The sequence below is a fragment of the Leptosomus discolor genome, chromosome 7, assembly GCF_034619465.1.
Source record: "Leptosomus discolor isolate bLepDis1 chromosome 7, bLepDis1.hap2, whole genome shotgun sequence".
NCBI classification, from domain to species: domain Eukaryota; kingdom Metazoa; phylum Chordata; class Aves; order Leptosomiformes; family Leptosomidae; genus Leptosomus; species Leptosomus discolor.
Window position 1 is genome coordinate 723250 of NC_141397.1, and position 19963 is coordinate 743212.

Consider the following 19963-nt stretch of genomic DNA (forward strand, 5'->3'; position numbering starts at 1 on the left):
CAACGTGGCTCTTCCCGGCTCTCGCAGCCAAGGCCGGGCTGCCGTACCCCGCGGCACGGGCGCCTTCTCCCGCCTGGCTCCGACGAGCTGCCCTCAGCAGCAGAGCTGGCTGCAGCCATAGGGACGAAACCTTTCACCTGCCCTCCCAGACACAACCTCAGTGATTTTTTATTTTTTTTAATGTGGCCCATTGTGTCTGATAAATGACTTCTTTTAAAATAAATGTTCCACGTTTTCCACCTCCTCCACCGATGAGAAGCGAATAGAGGAATGGGGACACTTCTGGCAGTCAGGAATCTGACTCCAGGGGTGTAAGTTTTGCTCCTGAAGTATGGAATTGTGAGAAAGCCATTTATTGGGTAAACCATTGTTGAAGTGAGATGTGGTGAAATTTTGCTTGCCATCATTTAGCTTATCAATAAAAAAAAATCTTGTGTTTCTGCATGGATTTTTTTTCTTTTCTCTTTTTGACACTGAAAATTCCACTGAAATATAAACTCGAAGCCACTCTCCTGCCCTGGAAATACTTTACGAAGCAATTCTTGGAGCATTGCCACAGACTAAGGATGGAGCATCAGCGCAGATCTTCGTTTTTATGGTCTTTGATACAGTTCTTCACAAGAGATCGCTAAGAAAAGAGCTGGAATTATGGATTGCAATGGAAAGTCAAAGAGCAGTGATGTTATCTGCAATGGAGTTTAGTCGAATCTGCTTATTTCAGCACCACTGCTCAGAGGCAGGTGTGACTGTCCCACGCAAATCACTACTCATGAGTTTCAGCAGCACTTTGCCTATGCAAGACGAGACGAACCCGGCGATTATCATCCCGGCTTCCCTCCTCTGCAGCAGGCATTTGCGCCGTGACACACGAAGCCAGCTGCTGGACACTGGCTGCTGTAATAGAAGGTAATTTGCAGGATGGTATGGGCTGCCTTAATTTTCAACGTGGCAAAATGCGAACAGCTGACCCAGCCTTGGGCCAGTGCTGTTTCATCAGCAAACTGGAAAAGGAAGTAAGTCATGAGTCATACAAAACGCTGCAGATGATAGAGAATTATTCAGCTTAGTCAAAGCCACAGGAGTCTGGAGGGACGTTGGAGTAACTTAAGAACGTGAAGCAGAGCAGCACAGTGGCGGCTGAAACTCTTTGTAGCTAAAAAGATGAGATTGCGGCATTTACCTGGAAAGAAAGTATGATTTATACAGAGTTCACTAAGGGACTGAAAGAAACCTCCACGGCCTCCACCCTTCCTCTTCCCCCCGCCCCGTCCTCCGGAATACTCCGCAGCCTGCTCGCTAGGAAGCCCCGCAAGAATCATGGGTGGTTTAGGTTGAATTTCTGTGTGAGACCAGGTAGATACGGGACTGAAACCCAAACCTCTGGCATTTCCCTGAGTGTCTGAGCCGTAAGCCCTTGGACTTCGAATTGTGCTTTTATGCAAGAGCAGACAGAGCACGCGGAGCAGCCGCATCACAAAGGGCTGCCGTGGCTGCCACGGCGCCCTGGACGGAGCCCGGTCCATCCAGACAGCTCTCGCTGAGCCCCTGAGCGAAAGGTTACGGCCTCTGGGATCCCTCCGGGACACCAGCTGGGTACCGCACTGCCCAGGATATGCTGCGACGTGTGACCAGGCACGCGATTCTGAGACCAAAAAATCAAGTGAGATGGATTTTGGGCTCCCTTCAAATCCCAGGTCCACTTTTGTACCCCACCCCAAGGTGCTCCTATCAAGCCAGAGCGTTAAGGAGCGGTAACGGTCCATTTCTCAAACCCGTTACCAGGGTTATACCCCGCAGCGATGCGGTTAAGAGGCGGCCATCCTCTACAGGGCCAAACAGTGCCTAGGTTGGACTTCCAGAACGGGCTGGCGGTTTTTTAAGGCACGGTCAGAAGTCTGCCACAACGGCAGCGGGGCTGCCCCAGCCGACAGTGCTCGGTGAGAAAAGGGACCCTCTGGGCTGCTGCGCTACGCGGCATGGCCAAAACCACGGCCCGAGGGAAGGGACGCGGGCAGCGTCCGTGGGCAGCGCGCCCTGCCTCCCCCAGGGAGGTCAGACCGGCCTGCTGCCGTGCGGAGGCTGCTCCCCAGGGACGAGGGCTGCTACGGGACAAACGCTCGAGGGTTTGGGTCACTGGTTACCTGCTGGTTCAGTCACAGCCTGCGCGCGTTCGTCTGCACCGAGTGACTAATGGAAGTGAGGAGGGTTTTGAGATTGAGAACCAGAACTGGAGCGGCAGAAAGACTGCGGCAAGCACAGCCGCCTGCTTTAACGGAGAATCCAGCGGTTTCAGAGAGAAAAATCAGTAAGACAAACAAATCTTGGCTGGTTTCCCCACCACATTCCCCCTCCGAAATGGGGATAAAGCACACACCTGAGATTTTCTAAGTGAAAGCCAATGTCGTTTCAAGCAAATAGCTGCCTCCCACGCAAAAGCTCTTCAGATAGTGCAACATCAAAGAGGGAGGAGACCCAGCAGCAGACGATCAGCCCAACTAAGCGCCCCCTTGGCGAGCAGCTCTTTAGGGAGAGCCAGCCGAGCCATAAAAGCTGCTGGGGGTGAATGACATCAATGCCATTTACTGGCCTTCTTCAAATAAAGACCTCAGCGTAAGGAAATGATTTAAGAGACAGCTAAACTCTGCTAGAGTCATAATTAGCAAATAATAGGTTCCATTACACATAGTGGTGCATACGACCAATTCAGGACAACGACAGAACAAGCTCTCCTTTTCTGCCCCAAAACCACTTTATTAACATTACTTATGAATTCATATTTAGAAAACATTGCAGGTGAAATGAACTGAAATTCAGACATGGCTCATACAAAACATAAAAGAAGGTGCAATAGTATCACCATAGGCATCACCTACCGTAAGAACTACAATAGTGCCTCGAAAGAGGGATTACAGGAGGTTTGCAGGAGCTGCCGCTTTCCTGCTTTAACAGCCACCGCACAAACACAAATACCAAGATCCTCAGCAGATGCAGTCAGCGTAGGCTCCACTAAAACCACCAAAATGCTGACTTACACCACACGAGGGTCTGGAGTGTAACTTGGCAGAAATTCCAAACGTCATGAAGCAGCAACGGCCACATTTCCACTTTAATACTCGGGCGGCCTATTAACTACCTTTGTCAGAGTGTTTATCAAAGCATCCCCAGTCCAAATTTCCTCTTGTGGGGTGAGCCAGATTTAAGTTTACGCTTCATTTACTGTTATGAAGGCTTCGGAAAGCCGTGACTATGGCCGTAACGGTAAGGGACAGCCGACTCAAACAGTAGTGCCGAAGTGTGTGAGACGGCAGGGCAATAAACCCCTGAACACGCTCCTGAAAGGCTCCTCTTATTTGGCAAGCAGAGGATGCCAAAAGAACCCATGGTAGGAGTTTAGCTTTGTACTCTCCTTAGTTGTACGAAGAGACAATTGATTTTTCAAATCTTAATTGATTCGTAACAGCTGAAATATTCTCCCAAGGCAACACTCCCCCATAAAAACATGGCAACTTAAATGCCTGGCTTTGCCAAAGTGTTCCTGCAAAGACCCCAGAGCAGAAGAACCAAACTTAGGTTCATTCTTCCTCTATCAGATGCAGTTCTTTATAAAAGGTAAGTTGGAAATAAAAAGCAGTTCTGAAAGACAGAACTATGTCAGTGTAGAAAACCGTGTGCAAACTGTCTTACAAAAGAAGAACGTGGAATCAAAAGAAGGTGTTTCAAACATCCAAGTGCACGACAGCTTTAAGACTTCGGGTTGTACGTCTGAGGCTTTTTAACCAGTTTTCTCATCATTTTTCGGCGGAACACATTCGCTGGCTTGTTGATTCTTGGTTTCTGTGTCCCTGCTGAGGAAACAAAGGAAGCAGTTAGGGAAACAGCAGGACAAAACTGTTACTGCTCTGTATTGTTTGGGGTTGGTTTGTTTCATGTTATGCTGTTTAAGCGGTTGATCCAATAATAACAAACGTATCAGAAACTGGAAAATGTGTTCCGGGCACCCTGTTCTCACACACTGCAAGGTCTCAGCGTGGCCACCTTTGGCACTGGAGTCCTACTTTGCTGCCCTTTTCCTGGGCAAGCATCAAAGTCTTTTCTAGCTGTCCTGCAGCAACAGCAGAATGGAAGTAAACACACTGCCCTGTCTGAAAAAGAAAAAAAATCACTATCGACGTATTCCTCTGAACAACAGTGGGGTAAAGTCTAAAATGGGAATGAAAAGGCAAAACGTTTTGGGTTACTGCGCAGCACTGGGTTTCACACAGAAGCTGCAGCGTGGCCACAGACAGCCGGGGTTGCCGTCCCCAGAAATGCTTACGAAGGCTGCACGAAACCCTGCGGGCAGCTCAGAAAACAGGCACCGGGCAAGTCCGGCCGAGGATCTTTGTCCTTGTGCTGCTACCTGCCAGCACGCAGAGCCCCTCGGCCAGTTCCCGATCCTCTCGCTGTCGCCCCAACACATTTATTTTCTTTTCCAATATAAACTTTTTTTAATTAAATGAATGAGAAACCTCTTCACTCCAACAGCTGGAGGTCAATTCAGACAGCAGGGGCGTGTTGGCACAGGGCACTGAATTCAGCTGGAGACTCCAAAGGGCCGCAGGAAAGATGCTGGGGAGGGAGTCATGGGAGCGGGAGAGGAGGAGTGGCTTCAGCTGCCCCAAAGATTTGCTTAGTGCTGCTGTACACTCCCAAGCTATAGAAATGAATATGTATAGCACAACATTAATTAGCACTAATTATGCCCTTAACTACGGGCTTTGGTCGCACCAAGCCTCACCAGTTGTGAAATCCACCAGCTGGTGGAAGAGCTTGTGATGGACCCTTCGGGCTCGGCTCCCCGGTGCTCCGGCCCGGACAGAGCCACCCTTTCCTCACCGCTCTCCTCCAGAGGAGAGGGGGAAGGCGGCACCCAGGGGGGCCCGGCCGGTGCGGGCAGGGGCAGCGTGGAGGCGAGGCGCTGAAGAGGAGCTGCCTTCCTCCCCTCTCCCCCCACACCTGGGCTGCAGCCTGGCCTGGCCATTCCCCAGGTAGTCACGGATTAGGCAATCACAAGCATCTCAGGTGGACTTGGCAGCTATTACCGACTCTCTTAGAACACTAGAGCGGCAGAGACACACTCTGACCTGTCACCCACAGAATTAGTACTGTTGTGACTAACTGGCGGCCCGTATTTTTACTTCTGAGGGCCGTGCTGGGGCTGCAATCCTTGCCCCAGCCCCGGATTTCCAGCCCAGAACTGAAGAGTCATCTCCTGGCTGCACATCTTACAGGCGAAGTACTCAGACCTTGTGCACACCTCACGTGTAAAACAGCTACTTTGGGGACGTTTGGTTTTCCCCCAAAGGCAACGGACATGCTAGACACAGCCTTACATTTTTCTCCCGTTAGTATCCATTTTTCATATGTTGCGCCGTGTCTGCTTCCTGAGTGCCCTGGGGATCAACAGGGAATTATGCTTTGCTCTGTCTCACCGACTTACGTATCAAACTGAACTGGAGCATGAGAACCTGCAATAGCTGGTGTGAACACACGGCTGCAGGTAAAAGCACAGCTCTCCTGACTTACAAGCACAGCCAGTAGCTGTTTTGAATAAAACCATTAAGAAAAATCAACGTCATTCCCAACCCTTCCCCCCACGGCCACAGAAACAGCCGATCTTTAGATGGGAAGAAGAATTCTTTAGTGATGGGAATGGGAAACGGGAAGGGGCAGCAGGGCATGAAGGGAGGGTGGTGACTGCTGGAAACGCGAAGGGGAAAACTAAATTGATTTCACAACTCACTTTACCCCTACTTAAAAACACCTAGAAGAAAGTGATACCTCAACCAGCGTTCGTGCTGGTGCTGAGCAGTTTAAAGAGTGGGCTCTGGCGAGTTAATTAGTCCTTTTGTGCGCCCTTCCCTACACTTCCTTCAAAAACGGTGTAACCACCCCGCACGGCACTGCCCTCGTCGTCAGGATTTAGTGCTGCATCTCAGTTTTCCTCCCTTTGGAAACGTGGAGTCCAGAATGCAAACCGCACCCGCCTGTAGCGAGCCAAGGTGAGAAGGACCCTGTGAACACCCGCTCCTGGCATTCAGATCGCCTCCCTGCCTGTGACTGACAAACGCAGAAAGCCTTACCCCTTCTGCAGACGTTGTAGCAATCCGTTTCGGTAACGAAGTTGTTGGCATTGCCACCGCAGCCGGTGTACTTGAACTCCTTGCAGGACTTGGTCTTGGCGTCATAGTAATAGCGAGGCACAGCGGAAGAGCAGAGTCCTTCATCCTTCGGGCTGTAGCACAGCAAGGGACCAGCTTGAAAACACGAAGGGACAAAAAAAAGAGAGAGAAAGAGACAAATCACACAAATGTAACCTCTGTGCCTGGCTTCTTAAAATTCACCCTGCAACAAATCTCGTGGTTAAACAGCTCTTGTTCTCATGGGCTTGACATGACTGCTCTCGGTGAGCTCAGAGACTTACTGCATCCCACTCCTGTGAGTTACGCGTTTGAGAAAGCAACAGACAGTCCCAGAAAAGAGGACTACCATCCCCCACGGGAAATTCATCAGCTCTCCCCGTTTGTGGTGCCACACATACGACAGCCGAGATATTCACAAAGTCTGGCCAGAAGTCTCATTCCACGTATATGGGGATATCACAGCCACCCCAGCGGCACCACCTCTGCAGAGGAACAAGGCACTCTGCCGCTTATCCTCACTACGAGCGTGCCAGCACATCCTGCCCGCTCGCAGCAGAAAGTACAAGCCCCACCGCTTTCCTCACCACCCATCATGCTCCATTTTGCCTCAATGGGATTTTACTGTCCTTGCTGGAAACCTTTTATCAATTTACTGGATGTGCAGCACAGAAATTAAAAACAATTCAGCATTCACCTAAGAAAACGCTGACCATCTGCCACCAGCCAAACATAACTGTCTCGTCAAGCCCTAATGAAGCTCAGGCAGTGACAGCTTTTGCGCATTCTGGTAGATCTCTCCTCTTCAAAGATCCCACCTTGCTCTGGGTGTCAGCCTGGCGTTTATGGCAACACTTGCTATGGTCACCTGCTCGTAATTACCACCTCTTGTCTTTAAAGCTCGCACGGAGAGACAGCAAACAGTCATGTCAGGCGAAAAACTTTTATCAGAAGTCAAGCTGGCAAGTGCCAGCCACCTACCTACCAACCCACCTACCACCATCCCTCAGGCCTGGATTTTAGAGGCGATTCTGCTTCCCATTACAGCGTCACTGCCCTGAACGCAGCTGCCCCGTCTCGTACGTCTGCCCCAGCACAGCGCTCCAGCCTTATCTCCCTTCACGTGCCACACGTACAGCCCTCTAGCAGTCAGGAGGTCGGCTGGGCGTAGCTGTGGGCATATTTAAGGTCACAATATTATACTAACGCAGCAGTTTTGCTCTTTCAGTAACAGCTGAGGCAAGTGACACATGAAAGCCTGCAGACAACATAAGCATCTGCTTCGCAGAAGTCTTCAAAAATACCACTGTATGGGTATCCAGAGGAAAATACCAAATAAGATATCATCTTTGTGTCGCTTTCAAACCATCTATTTTATTAAAAATTTGGAACAGCCATTACTTTTCTCTGGCAGACAGCGGTCCACACAAGACTGCAAATCTCTGAAGTTGTTGTCGTTGCCATAGCAGCCGCCGTAGATGAACTCCTCGCACCGCATCGAGCTCAGGTTGAAGGCGTATCTTTTTAGGTGACTCCTGCAAGGTCCCCCATCGGCCTCCATCCGGCATAGCTTGGGCACTTCTGCATCAAAAAAAAAAGAAAAAAAAAGAAAAAAAAAGAAAAAAAGACATTTTATCCTCTGCAACACCAGCCCTTGGCGCTCCCCGTGCTGGACGTGGCGGCGCAGACCAACCCCACCGCTCCGGCCGCAGGCGGGTCTCAGCCCGTCCCGCCGCCCGTCGCGGGGGGGGGGGGGGGGCGGTCAGGCTGGCAGGGGGGGTCCGGCGCGTTCGTCACCGACTAGGGGCGATGTTAGACCCCGTTTAGCGCCTCAACAGCCGAGTCCCGCACGCCGCCTCCGAGACACCGCGCTCCGCGCAGCACCGACCCCCGCTGCAGGGCCCGGCGGGACGGGCGGGGGTGCGGGGTGTCCCCCAAGCAGCGCAGCTCCCACGAACACCCCCCAGCCCCCGTCCCATCCCCGGGGGCACGCCGGGGAAGCCAGCCCCGCCGGGGCGGGTGCGCGGACTCACTCTTGATGGTCCAGCAGCTCTTCTCGCAGTCGTCGAAGGTGAGGAAGTTGTTGGCGTTGCCGTGGCAGCCCCCGTAGGTGAACTCCTGGCAGCTCTGCGTGTGCCGGTCGTAGTACCAGCGCGGCACCAGGGCGCGGCAGGGCCCCTCCTCGGGGGGCAGCAGGCAGGCGCGCTGCTTCCCTGCGGGAGGAGACACCGGGCGGCGGGGCTGAAGCCACCTTCGGCGGCGGCCCCGGCCCCGCGGAGCCGCCCGCGGGCTCCCGCCGAGCGGCCGCTCCTACCTGTGAGGGCGCGGGGGGCCAGGGCCGCGCAGGCCAGCGGCAGCAGCAGCGCGGGCAGCGGGAGGCGGCGGCCGGCGGCCATGTCGCGGCGGCGGGGTCCCGGGGAGAGAGCGGCGCTGCCCGGCCCGACGGCAGCGCTTTATATGCGCCCAGACGGCTTCCCCGGGCCGCCTCCTTCCTTGCGCGTGTGGTGGGAGGGGAAGGGCTGATTCAGCGGGGCGGCAGGTCCCCGCTGACCCGGCCGTCACCGGGGCGCGGCCTCGGCGTGAGCCCGAGGGCCGCGGGCAGCCCCCCGCCCCGCCGCCGCCGGGGCCCACGGACGGCGGGGGAAAGGGGCGGGGGGAGCCGCCGGGGCTGGCCCGGCGTCGGGCCAGGCCCGGCGTCTCGTCGCGGGGGCAGGGGAGCGGGTCGGTGTCCGCGGCTACCGCCCCCCCCCCCCCATTACGGGACGGTGCTGCAAGAGCCGTTCCAGTTAATGACGGCGAAAACCGGGCCGGGTCGCCCTCGCCCCCGCGGCGGCCGCTCCCGTTTGGGGGTCCCCGGGCGGCGGCGAGCCCAGCGCGGGGGCTCCAGCGGGTCCCGCTGCGGCCGAGCCGGGCACAAGCCGCTGGAGAGGCCGGCGAGCAGCCCCCGGGCCGGCGGAGCGGCGGCATGTGTGGCGGTGCGGCCGCGGCACGGCCGGGCGGGCCGGGGTCTGCGCGGGTGGGTCGCGGAGGGCTGGATTTGGGGAGCCGGCACGGCCGGGGGCAGTCGGTGGGCTTTCACCCCGCCGGGCCAGCGCTGTGCCCCGGGGGGAGGCGGGGGACCCGCGGGCAGCGCGCCGTCCCTCTACCGGGAGCGGACGTTAATTAGCGTTTACCCCAGCTTAGCACGGTACGGGAGATAAGAGCGGCTGCAAATTAGGCGTGCTCCCCGCGGGGAACCGCCAGCGGACCTGCTCTCCCGCTGTCCTCCGCCCCCTCGGGGCGGCGGTGGGGCGGGACGGGGGCTGGAGATGCCGTCCGTGCTGCGGGGGGGGGGGGGGGGGGGGGCGCCGCGGCCCCGACGGGCTGGGGCGGGGGGGAACGTCCCGGCACCCCGGTCATCTCCAGGACCGGCCTTCTCTCCGTGGCTTCGCTGCTTTTCTTACGTCATGGAGGGTTACTAACCAGTTGGCTGACATCACTTCGTTTTTCACAGGGGCGAGAAAGAGGAGCGCATCCCCACCCCACCGAGGTGGCTTCTGAGAGGCCGTGAGTGGCACCCCTCTCCCTCCTTTTCCAGCGCTGTTCCTGTTTTCAGAGCCTCCCGTTGCCCAAGGGTAAGCGGGTGCTTTAGTGACAAAAGAACAAACCCTGGCGCAGTTTGAGGTGTCACCATGGGACGCATCTGCCACATTTGAGAATCCTACAGCTACCACTGTCGGTAAGAGGTGTCCTCATTTTTAGGGGGTTCGTTCAGCTCGTTAAGCACAGCAACTATAATAAAGCTTATGTCCCTTGGGTAGGAAAGAACAAACAAACAAAAACCCAGCGTATATTTTCGATTTCTGGAAAGAATCAGAAGGCCATCTTTTTGCTATCAGGAAACTCTCAAGTGATTTCAACATGACTAGGCTGGCGTCCTTTAGTTTTCACCAGGTTTTGTTGGGATTGCAAAGAAAGTCACTGAAACACCACCTGAAAGACCAGCAGCAAAATGAGTGCTGTCCATATTTTGTTTCCCCTGTGCATGCACACAGCAAAGTTGGAGCAAAGCCCACCCGTCCATCGGTGCTGCAGCACAGCACAGGGTTTATTCAGCTGCTCCTTCACTGTAGCAGCGGAGACGTTCACTTAGATGAGGCAGGGGTCTGTGAAGCCATGAACTAGAGCTAAAGTCAGCACAGCGGGTGGAAAGCCAGGCCTGTCAACAGAGATCATTGCTCCTGGCTGTGGCTGCCCCCCGCCCCGACCCCCTGCCACAGCCCACCCTCGGCTCAGTCCCACACCCTGCACCGGCCTCCCCCCCACCCGCTCTGCCTTTCCCCACCGCCATGGCCCTGCGCCCACTGCAGCCCCGCTCCCCGCAGGCCCCCACCGGCTCCTTCCACCTGCGTCCCTGGCCCGGGACCAGCGGCTGGTGGGGTTTGGGGGTGCCAGTCTGGGCTATAGGGGTGCAGAAACTGCGTGCCGATGGCTGGGAAGGGAGGATGATAGCCAGAGCAGGCGAGAGGAACTGGTCTCAGTGAACAGGCTAAAATAAACCAAATACAAGCCCCAGGAGCACTGTAGGAGCAGCGCTGGAGCAGCAAGATGTAAATCTTATGTGCTGCTGACAGCTGCTTACATCTGGTGAGTGGGGAGGGAAGGAGCAAGGAGAGTCGTTGAGGGGAGAAGCCAGAGGTGGAAAGCGGGAGAGGCGACTGCCTGCGGGGGCCTTTGGAGTGCCAGAGCACAGGCGGACTGTACAGCCCGTGTACAGCCCATGTACAGCCCGTGTACAGCCCGTCCTCATGGCCGGTGTTTGGGGCGGTAAATTCCTCCTCCGAGCTGCATGGGCCAGAGGTGCTGGGTGCTGCACGGCCACGCGTGGGGGGACCCCCCCGTGCCAAGGAACACAGCGCCCTGCTTGGGACCTGGAAAGCGTACGCGAGCGCAGGGAGAGAATTTCCCAGCGCCTTCTCGTCTCTTCTGAGCCGTCTCTGCCCGCGTAGGGGGTCTCCATCCCCAGCACCCGCTGCAGCCCCACGGCTCCAGAGGCGCCCGGTGCGGGCCGGGGGCAGCCGGAGGTGGCGGGGGGGGGGGGGACGGGGCCGCGCTGCCGGGCTGAAACACCCGCCCGACGCCGTGGCGGCGTCGGGGGAGAGGAGCGGGGGGGGGGGGGGGGGAGGCGCGCAGGGGGGCGGCCGCAGCCCCCCCGCTCCCGCCCCGGCTGCCCCTCGGGGTGCGGGGCGGCGGGGCCGAGCGCCGGGGGCGGCCGGAGCGTCCCCTGGGCAGGCAGGGCCCGTGTGGACGCCCCGGCTCCCCGGCAGCGGGGCCGGGCCGGGCCGGGCCGGCGGGCTTTAATCCGGTGAGGGGGATTAGCGTGGGGGTTTAAAGGCCGGCGCCGAGCGGGGACGGGAAGGGAAGGGGTGCCAGGCGCGGCGAGCGGCGCGGACGGCCCAGCCCGGACAGCACCGTGTGAGTGAGCCCGGGGGCGGGCCGGGGGCGGCCGTCCCACCGCCCCGCCGTCCCACCGCCCCGCCGTCCCGCCGCCGCCCGGGGGCTCCGGCCCCGGCGCCCCGGCTGCCCATCGGTAACCTCTTGTCCTCCTCCTCGTTCCCCCCGCCCTTTGGCAGCGCAGACGATGCCAGCCATCAACATCGAGGACCTGAGCGAGAAGGACAAACTGAAAATGGAAGTGGAGCAGCTCCGGAAAGAAGTGAAGCTGGAGAGGCAGCCGGTGAGCGGCCGCGGAGAAGGGCCCCCAGGGCTGCCCGGCCGCCGGGGCCGGAGCGGGGAGAAGCCCGTTGCTCCGCGGGCGGGGTGGCGGGGGCTCATGCGGCGCCCCGGGGGCACGTCGGGCGGGGCGGGGGAGCTCCCGCTGGGCCGCTTTGGGGCGGCCGCGATCTGCACCGACGGGTCCGGGCACCCCCTTCGGGGCCGGGACCCGGGACGGCGCTGGCGACGTACTGCCGGCAGCACAGTGCGGGAGCGCCGGTCCGTCGGGGGCTGCTGCGGAGCCGGGGGGAAGGGGCCCCCGGGATCAGGAGCCCCGCGGGGGCGGCACGGCCCCGCCGGCCCGGCTCTTCCCGGGACGGCGGGCACCCGTTGGCTTCCCCGCTGCGGGTCCCCGGGGCCAGGGCCGGCTCCGGGCAGCCTTGCCCGGCGAGGGAGGAGCGGTCGAGCCCCGTTACCCTCCTCCGCCAAACGCCTTGGGACCCGCCGGTGCCGGGCGAGGGGGCGGCGGGCCGGGGGGGAGCCCTGCGGCGACCCCGCACCGCGCCGGCGGCCCCGCTCCCCCGCCCCGCTCTCGTTTCCAGTGAAATGTTTGTGGTTTTGCACGTTTTCTGTAGATGAAAGTCAAGCGGAACTCGCTTTGCTCCTTGATGAAACTGACTTTCTTTTCCTTTTTATTCTGCATGCCCGCAGAAACAAACTGCGCCTCAGCGGAGGCTTCTAGTTGGGACTAAACCCACATTTATGCGTGGGAATCAGTGGCGTTAGTCCCGTTAATTACATCGCAGGTCTGGGTGTTTAGTCCAGAAATAGGAAAGCCACAGTTGACGTTTTAGCTGTCAGACGGGTGTTGGTGATTGCAGGTGTCACAGTACAGTCTGAACCTCCAGCAGTACGGGGGGCTCCACGGCCAAGTACCCCAGATACCCCGTCATCCCTCAGAGAGTTTCCCAGGCAGCTGATGTGTGCTCGGTGGGATGTGCAGAATTTAGTAACAACAACAAAAATAATTTAAAAAAAAATTGCCTAAATTTTCAGAACAACCCGAAAGCCTGGTCGCTTCAGGGAAACTGGTGGTAAAAGCACAAGCAACATCCTCGGTTTTAGCAGTGCATCGTAACAGAAGTTTCTCCATAAGAATGAAATCTGTGCTGTAGCTGTCACCGTCCCCGGGCACCGCCGCGGGCATCACAGGGAAACGCAGAAACCACACTTCTGTTGTCACCAAGAGTGACACGTTTGGCTGAAGTTTCCTTGACAGTACAGAGAGGAAACTGAATAATTTTTTCAATGAATAAAAATGTCTGGACGTGTATTTAAGCAGACATTTTTCTCCTTGCACGTGAAAAGGCCCCTGATACAGCGCTGGCTGAAGCGAGCCAGCCCCGGGGCCTGCCTTACCCCGGAGCACCCCTTCGCTGTGGCCAGAGGTGCCCCGGCTGGAGCGAACGGGGCTGGGGAGGCCCAGGAGGGCGAGGGGGGTGCGGTGGGGTGTGCAGGCGTGTTTTGGTTGGTAAAACCACGTAAAGCACTTTGAAATGGAGCTGAAAGCTACAGGTCCCGAGCCCGGTGCCGGGGCAGAGCGCGGTCCGCAGCTCGACCACCGTGTGTCGGCTAATTAGAGCTAAAAAAGCCAGTTCTGAGGTGTGGGGGGGGCGCGTTCCCAGGGCGGGCGGGCGGCGGGGCCGGGGCAGGGCCCGTGCCCGGGGCGGTGGGGGGCGGCGGGGGGCCGGGGCGCTGTGCCGCGGGGGGTCCGTAACGCCGCCGCTTCTCTGCTTTGCCCCGAGGTGTCCAAGTGCTCCGAGGAGATCAAGAACTACATCGAGGAGCGGTCGGGCGAGGACCCGCTGGTGAAGGGGGTTCCCGAGGACAAGAACCCCTTCAAGGAGAAGGGCGGCTGTGTCATCGCCTAGGGAGCGCCGGCCCGCGGGGGAGCACGGCGGAGCGCATCGCGGCGGGTTTTAATTCCTCTCTTTTCCCTCACAAAAATGAAAGAAACCAGCCCGAAAGCAGGCGCGGCCCGCGCCGGTGGCTCGGCGGGGCCCGTCCCTCCCGCGGCGGGGCCGGTCCCCCCCCTTTCGCCCCGCGGCCCCCGCTTTCGCCACCCGGTGACCGGTTCCCTCGCGGCTGTTCGTTGGCATTAAAGCAACCCCGCCTGTCACCCGAGCGCCTGCCGCGGCTTCGCTGCGGGGAGAGGGGCTGGAGGAGGGACGGGACGGGACGGGACGGGACGGGGCGGTGCAGGGCCCGCCGCGGCGACCCGGGCCCTGGGGCAGCCGGCCGGGACAGGCCGCGGCGGGGCGGAGCGGGCGGGCGGTGGCCATGGCGCTGCGCGGCGGCGGGCGCTGGGTGCGCTGGGCCTCGGCGCTGCGGGGCGGCGGGGACAGGCCGCAGCACCGCGACTTGCGGGCGGCCCTCAGGAAGGTACCGGGGGAGCGGGGGGGTGGGGGGGGAAGGCGGCGGGAGGCCCCCAGCCGTCCGGAGCGCGCCCGAAGAAGTAACGTCCCGCCTGCCGGTGCCGGGGCGGCCGCAGAGTTCCGGGCCCCGCGCGGGGAGCGGGCCGCGGCCGGGCCCGGGCTGCCCCCCCGGCTGCCCCCCGGGGCGGAGGGCTGGCTGTGGGCGCGGCGCGCAGGGAAGGGCCCGGCGGGGGCCGTTTGTCCCGGGGCGGAGCGGGGCCGGGGCCCGCGCTGGGCCAGCGAAGGCCGCCGCTGGGCCGGGAGCGGAGAGCGAAGGGCTGGAGTTCCGCAACCTGCGCCCAGGAGCGGCGGCAGCCGCCGGCGGGGGAGCGGGGTGCGCGGCCCGGGGAGCCGTGAGGGGCCGTGAGGGGCTGCGGGGCCCGGCCCTCCTCCGCGGGGCCCGGCTGCAGCTGCTCCAAACCAGTACGGACTGGGCTGCCCCGTGGGAGTTCATGCCTGGGACTTCGGAGCTGCACTGTCCCATCTCTGACTGATGCTTTTTAAAGTTACTCCAGGAGTCTCATGTATTCATGGATAAATTTAACCTTTTCCAAGTTTCCCCTCTTCCCCCAGTTCACTGTGGGCAAAAGAAAGTGGAACTCCTTCCGAGTCATGTGTCATTTACTTTTCCTCAGTTATTTTTAGGAATTAACTTTCACACTGCGAGATGCCCCAAGGGCCGTTTAATTACTCAAGTTTTCTGTCGCTAAGGCGAGGCCTGTTGCCCTTGAGCTGTAGCAGTTGTGGGTTCGTCTCCTCTGTAAAAAGGGGACCTGGACAGTGAGGAAAAGAGCTGACTGCCCAGCCTGCTCCTGAGAAAGGAGTTTCGTTGGTTTCCTTCCTGGACCTTCCGCAGAGCAGGAATGAGCTGCCAGAGAAAGAATCAGTAGAAGAATTTGGAAACGAATCCTCGTCCCTCACCTGGATTAATGGTGCGGGATTTTGTAGCTAATCCCATAGTTCAAATTCGTGCTGATCCCACCCGGAGCGAGCCCTCGCTCTGGCTGCCTGCGGAGCCTCTGCCCGTTGGATGCACCCCCGGCACGCTGCTCCCGGTACCTGCCACCCCATCCGTGAGCAGTCGGTGTCCTGAGGCAGAGGGCAAGGCCCGGCCGGGCGAAGGCAGTCCTCTGGGGCCCGGGGCTGCCGAAAGGCCGGCTCTGCCGCGGGCAGGTCATGGCGCACGCGGGTGCGCGCCCCGGGTGGGTGCAGGTGTGTAGGTGCTGAGGGGTCGGGTGAAGGGGAGGGCGACGGTGGCTGCGGTGGTGGCTGCTGGGGCAGCAGAGCTGCTCTGCTGTGTGACACGGTGCATTTTTTGACAAATACAAACACTTTCCCCACCCCCCCCCCCGTGTTTTATTCCCCCCACAAGTGAGGTGCAGCTGACTGTGCCCTGCCTTGCTGGGTGATGGAGTCGTGGGCTGAGAGGGACTGCGATGCTACGTTTATCACATAAACCCCGGTGCTGAATAAATTGTAGAAGAAATCCCAGTAAGCAACATAAACCACGTTTTATCGTTGACCGGTATTTTGCAAAATGCTTAGATAGCATTTATTTCTGATTTTGTCTGATCATGCAGGGAAAGAAAATAATCACCGGTTTGTGCCAAATCCTGTCTGATGTCGTTCACCCCAAAGCTTCTAGCGATCAGGGTTTATTTTGGCTGAAGTTAAACCTGCCCTGGTGACTTCAGGCTAAACTGAAAAGTAAAGTCTTTGGGAGAGAGCGGCCACTCAGGACCTGCAACCCCCCGCGCGTGTACCTGCCGCGTAACCTGGGGCGCTCCCTCCTCCAGCGACATCCCGAGGTGACTGCCGGAGGAACCAGCAGTGCGGTTCCTCAGCGAGACCTGCTGGGGTTTTGTCTCCATTTTATTTTTTAATCTGTTAAACTAATGTCTTCTAAACGGTCTGTCGTTTTCCAATTGTTCTGAGCAGGATGAGGAAGAGACTCTTTTAATTCCAGGGTCTGTTTTTAGCAAGGGCATTGAAACAGGCCTGTGAGCGGTTTCCTTTACAGCTTTGTGGGTCACCGCCCTTCCTCTTGGAAATCGAAAACGTAACTTTTCCTTAACTGCGGAACAATGCCTGCAGGGCAGTGGTGTCCCAGGGCTTGCCCCAGTAACTGACTTCCAGGGTGACCGGCCTGAAGGAAAAAGGTTTGCCCTGCTCTCTGTGCGTGTGTGCCCAGCAGCATGCGTATGCACGGCGGCTGTAGACATGCTGCCCATTTCTCTGCTCCTCTGGCATTAGTAGTTTGAAGCTTTGGGAAGTAGGTTTGAGAGGGATTGGCGTGTATTTTGCTGGAGTTGGGTGTACCGTAAATGAGATCTCACTTTGTGGCCGGGGGCAACTTGGCCCAGTGACGCGGTGCTACATCTCGGCGGGACAAGGGGGATTCCCCCTGTGACAGTGAGACCCACCAAAGGACACCGCTGCCTTATTGGCTGCTCTTGGCTTGTGTGTCATGAGCTTCTGTTTATTAATATATGGTTTTTAACGAGAATTAAACCCCCTTCATGTTAGGGCATGTACATACCGACATTCACTAACTTTCTGGTAAAACGACTGCAAATTCTCTGTCAAAAGAATATGGCCCTTTTGACCTGCAAAATACGGGAGGGTGACCACCGCTGCTGCTGGAGCACCTTGGATGGAGCTGCTGTGTTTATCTTTGTAGCAAGTCATAAACACCAGTAACAGAACAGCAAAGTAGCAGGTTGCTGGTGTTACAAATAAATCACTTACAAGTGAGTTTTTCACTGAATTGGGAGGGCGAAAAGACGCAGCTGAGTCTGCAAAATACATGATTTGCAGCTGTGATTTTAAAACCTCACTTGTCAGGCACCTGAGGGAGAAGTTCCAGGAAGGAGGCGGTTAAAAAGTGTGTGTTAGTGAAGCTCACGGGTTTTGCACTGAGTGCCCTTCTGTCTGAGGGCAGCAAAACATGTTCCCGGGCTCTGGGGTCTTTGCAACGGCCTTTGTCATCTTGTGTCCGACAGAAATGTCGCCTTAACAGTCTGGGGCCAGTTCTCTGCTGCTGTGGATAAACACAGCAATGTCCTTTACTACTGCCAAGAATTTTTGGTGGCAATTTGACAGAGGAAATTTTCATAATTGATTTCTGTTGTTATTGGAAGGGGCAGCTGGGATGCAGCACTGTGGTAGGAGGGACCATCCGATGCAGTCACCAGGGCCCTACCAGGAGCTGCTTTTGAATCGGTTTAGGAGAGCGGGAGAGACAACAGTGAGCTTCAGCACAGTCAAGCAAGCTCTGATAACCCAAAGAACGTCGCTTGACGTACAAATGCTTCATTGTGCAGCGAAAATACAGTGAAGGCAATTCCTAAGCGATGCTCTGGTCTGCCAGGCAGTGCCAGGGCAGGGCGTACGTCTGAGATGGCAGTTGCTGTGTCTGATGTTAGGTTTTTTCCCTGCCCCGTGTTCATGTTAGAAGAGATCTCCACTGCGTCTGGTTAGACTTGTCAGAGCATCCTTTAGTAGGAGCACTGGGCCTAAGGGATACTTTTGGGTCTCGGCTCTAGCGGTTCTATCGCTTTGTTTGTCACACCTGGCTGGGGGAGGCAGCACCGTTGTGCGCTTCTGCCAGCTACGACCCTGTGTTCATAAGCGGTTTATGGCTGAGCAGACCTCTGGGGTTTATATAGGTTTTGTTGTGACTGTTCAGAAAATGTGACTTTGCCTAAACCTTTTTAGGTCACATTTGCTTGGAAACGTGCAGTTAAATCCCTCCCGCCCGTGCCGGTACTCGGGAATGGGGCATCTCCCAGCGGGGCATCAGGGTGCTCTGAGAGGGCGTCCGCAGTTCAGCTCGCCTCGCTCCGCACTTTGGGTTCCTGGCAGAATGGTGTTTTCCCTCTGTTTGGGCTTAGGAGGAGCGTGAAAGCCTACAGCCAGCTCCAGTCCTTGAAGATGAGATTTGGTAGGTGGACGCTGAGAGGTTGCAGAAGGAGGCTTGCAGGGCACTTGGGGGCTGCTTAAAACTGTTGGCTGTGGTGCAGCCAGGCTGGTGCATCTCGGCAGCAGTACGTGTTTCATCATAGCAACGAGCCACAGATCCCGGGTCACCAGCCCTGTGTGTTCCCTCAGGTGGGTTTCAGTGACTAGTGTTTAACTGCTTGTTAAAAAACTCAAGCCCTAGTTTCTCTACAGGAGTAAGGAAGGACAAGCTCAATGATTTGATGTATTTCCAGAAATGCCATTATAGCTGCAATCTGCCCTTTTATCCTCCTGGTCCTGCCCAGCCGTGCCAGGCAGGCCGTTAGCAGCTCGTCAGCCGGGGCAGCTGCCCTGAGCGAGTTGCAGGGGCAGCCCCTCGTGCCGGGGGCCTTATAAAGGGGGAGGTTGGCTGAGCAGAGGGATCTCCTGGGAGGGTTTCTGGTGCTCCTGGGGACTGCTGTGGCCAGAGACTCCAGGCTGGGTATGAATTTGTATTCTTGCTTTGTTTTGCTGTTTGATTAAATCTGTCCTTGCTTCAGCCTTTGGATCTCCCCTCCCTTTCCTGATCCCCTTCTCAGGTGGGGAGGGGTCATGGGGTGACAGGGTGACTGCTACAGTTGAGCCCCAGGTACAGGCTAAATGAAGATGTTTGTATGTGACAGCCTTCAAAATATGCTGTGAAAACTTGAGATTGGGCAAGCTTGTTTGGGTGGCACAGGGCGTTCTGGGAAGTGCCAGGAGTGCCTGCAAGGGTGCGACGCAGAGATCCTAAGGAGGAATCCGTAGTGGGGCAGCCAAGTTGTTGCCCTTGGAGCTGCTTTTTGGTGGTGGCTGTTCTGCTCCCTGCCTGCGTGCCAGGCCCTGGGGCGGAGGTGCTCGGGGGCAGCTGAAGGACAGAAAGGCTGGACGGGGAGCGTGGGGCACTCGTGGCCGTGCCTGCTGGTGGCTGGGCTGCCGCAGAAGCAGCAGGATTCTGCCTGTGGTCAGGAGCTGCCTTCCCCCTCTGCCAGTGCCCCCCAGACCCGCTGGGGGCAGCGGGCTGGGTTGGAGAGCGGGGCTGTGCCCGTTGTCACAAGGATTGCTGTGGGAAGTGTGCAGTGGGGCAGGCACAGCACGTAGGGTGTGATGGCCTTTCTAAAGGCAGAAAGGGAAATTGGAAACTCCTCTCTTACACTTGAGAAGGAGCCAGTCATTCCTGGGGAAGCTGATAAAGCCCTGGAGAAAAGCTGTCTCATTTGGGGAGAAATGTGGAACATCTTATTTCAGCTTGGCTTTCTCCCAGCCACACAAAAAAAGGAAAGTAAAAGGAACTAGAGCATGTCGAGTAGAAGTATTTCATGTGATGTTGGAGCAATGCAGTAAGTAGATCCAGAGTAAGCTTCTTGTGGTTCAGATGACGGTCCAGATCTTCAGCTGATGACTCAGTATCCTGAACTGGCAGCCCTTCAGTGAGGTCAGCGGTTTTAGTCTGTGATGAATCCCAAACCTTGTTAGGTGCTTGGCTGGTACGGTGAGGAGCAGAGGTTGAGTGCCAGCACATACATAAACCGGTGTAAGCTGTGGGTCTCCGCCTATGGTTTGGCATGTGTGGAGCCATTCTTTGTATGGCTCTAGAGTATTTTTTCTTCTTTCAGTGATGCAAGACAAGGGGTGAGG

At 57.6% G+C, this 19963-nt stretch overlaps 3 protein-coding genes across 3 annotated transcripts in view; 2 read left to right on the forward strand and 1 right to left on the reverse strand.

The window, feature by feature from the left end:
- Positions 1-3741: 3741 nt before the first annotated feature.
- Positions 3742-8575, reverse strand: TFPI2 (tissue factor pathway inhibitor 2). The gene is made up of 5 exons (XM_086467533.1): positions 8494-8575; positions 8213-8392; positions 7581-7760; positions 6123-6296; positions 3742-3845 (listed from the first exon to the last, which is right to left on the reverse strand). Exons 1-5 carry the CDS (start codon positions 8573-8575, stop codon positions 3742-3744), a joined length of 720 nt encoding a protein of 239 aa, XP_086323659.1.
- Positions 8218-13804, forward strand: LOC147415057 (guanine nucleotide-binding protein G(I)/G(S)/G(O) subunit gamma-11). Its single transcript, XM_086467534.1, has 3 exons — positions 8218-8250; positions 11797-11895; positions 13679-13804. Exons 1-3 carry the CDS (start codon positions 8218-8220, stop codon positions 13802-13804), a joined length of 258 nt encoding a protein of 85 aa, XP_086323660.1.
- A 409-nt stretch (positions 13805-14213) lies between these two features.
- Positions 14214-19963, forward strand: part of LOC104344909 (putative acyl-CoA dehydrogenase 6) — a 77859-nt gene continuing 72109 nt past the window's right edge. The window contains exon 1 of the mRNA XM_086468419.1: positions 14214-14315. Coding sequence (XP_086324545.1) covers positions 14214-14315 — 102 coding nt within the window. The remainder of the gene's footprint in view (positions 14316-19963) is intronic.

Coding starts and splice junctions, on each gene's coding strand:
- LOC147415057 (XM_086467534.1), top strand. CDS start 8,218: ATGGTCCAGCAGCTCTTCTCGCAGTCGTCGAAG. Junction 8,251..11,796: donor TCTTCTCGCAGTCGTCGAAG/GTGAGGAAGTTG, acceptor TTGGCAGCGCAG/ACGATGCCAGCCATCAACAT. Junction 11,896..13,678: donor TGAAGCTGGAGAGGCAGCCG/GTGAGCGGCCGC, acceptor CTTTGCCCCGAG/GTGTCCAAGTGCTCCGAGGA.
- TFPI2 (XM_086467533.1), bottom strand. CDS start 8,575: ATGGCCGCCGGCCGCCGCCTCCCGCTGCCCGCGCTGCTGCTGCCGCTG. Junction 7,761..8,212: donor GAGCTGCTGGACCATCAAGA/GTGAGTCCGCGC, acceptor TTTTTGATGCAG/AAGTGCCCAAGCTATGCCGG. Junction 6,297..7,580: donor CCGCTGTCTGCCAGAGAAAA/GTAATGGCTGTT, acceptor CGTGTTTTCAAG/CTGGTCCCTTGCTGTGCTAC.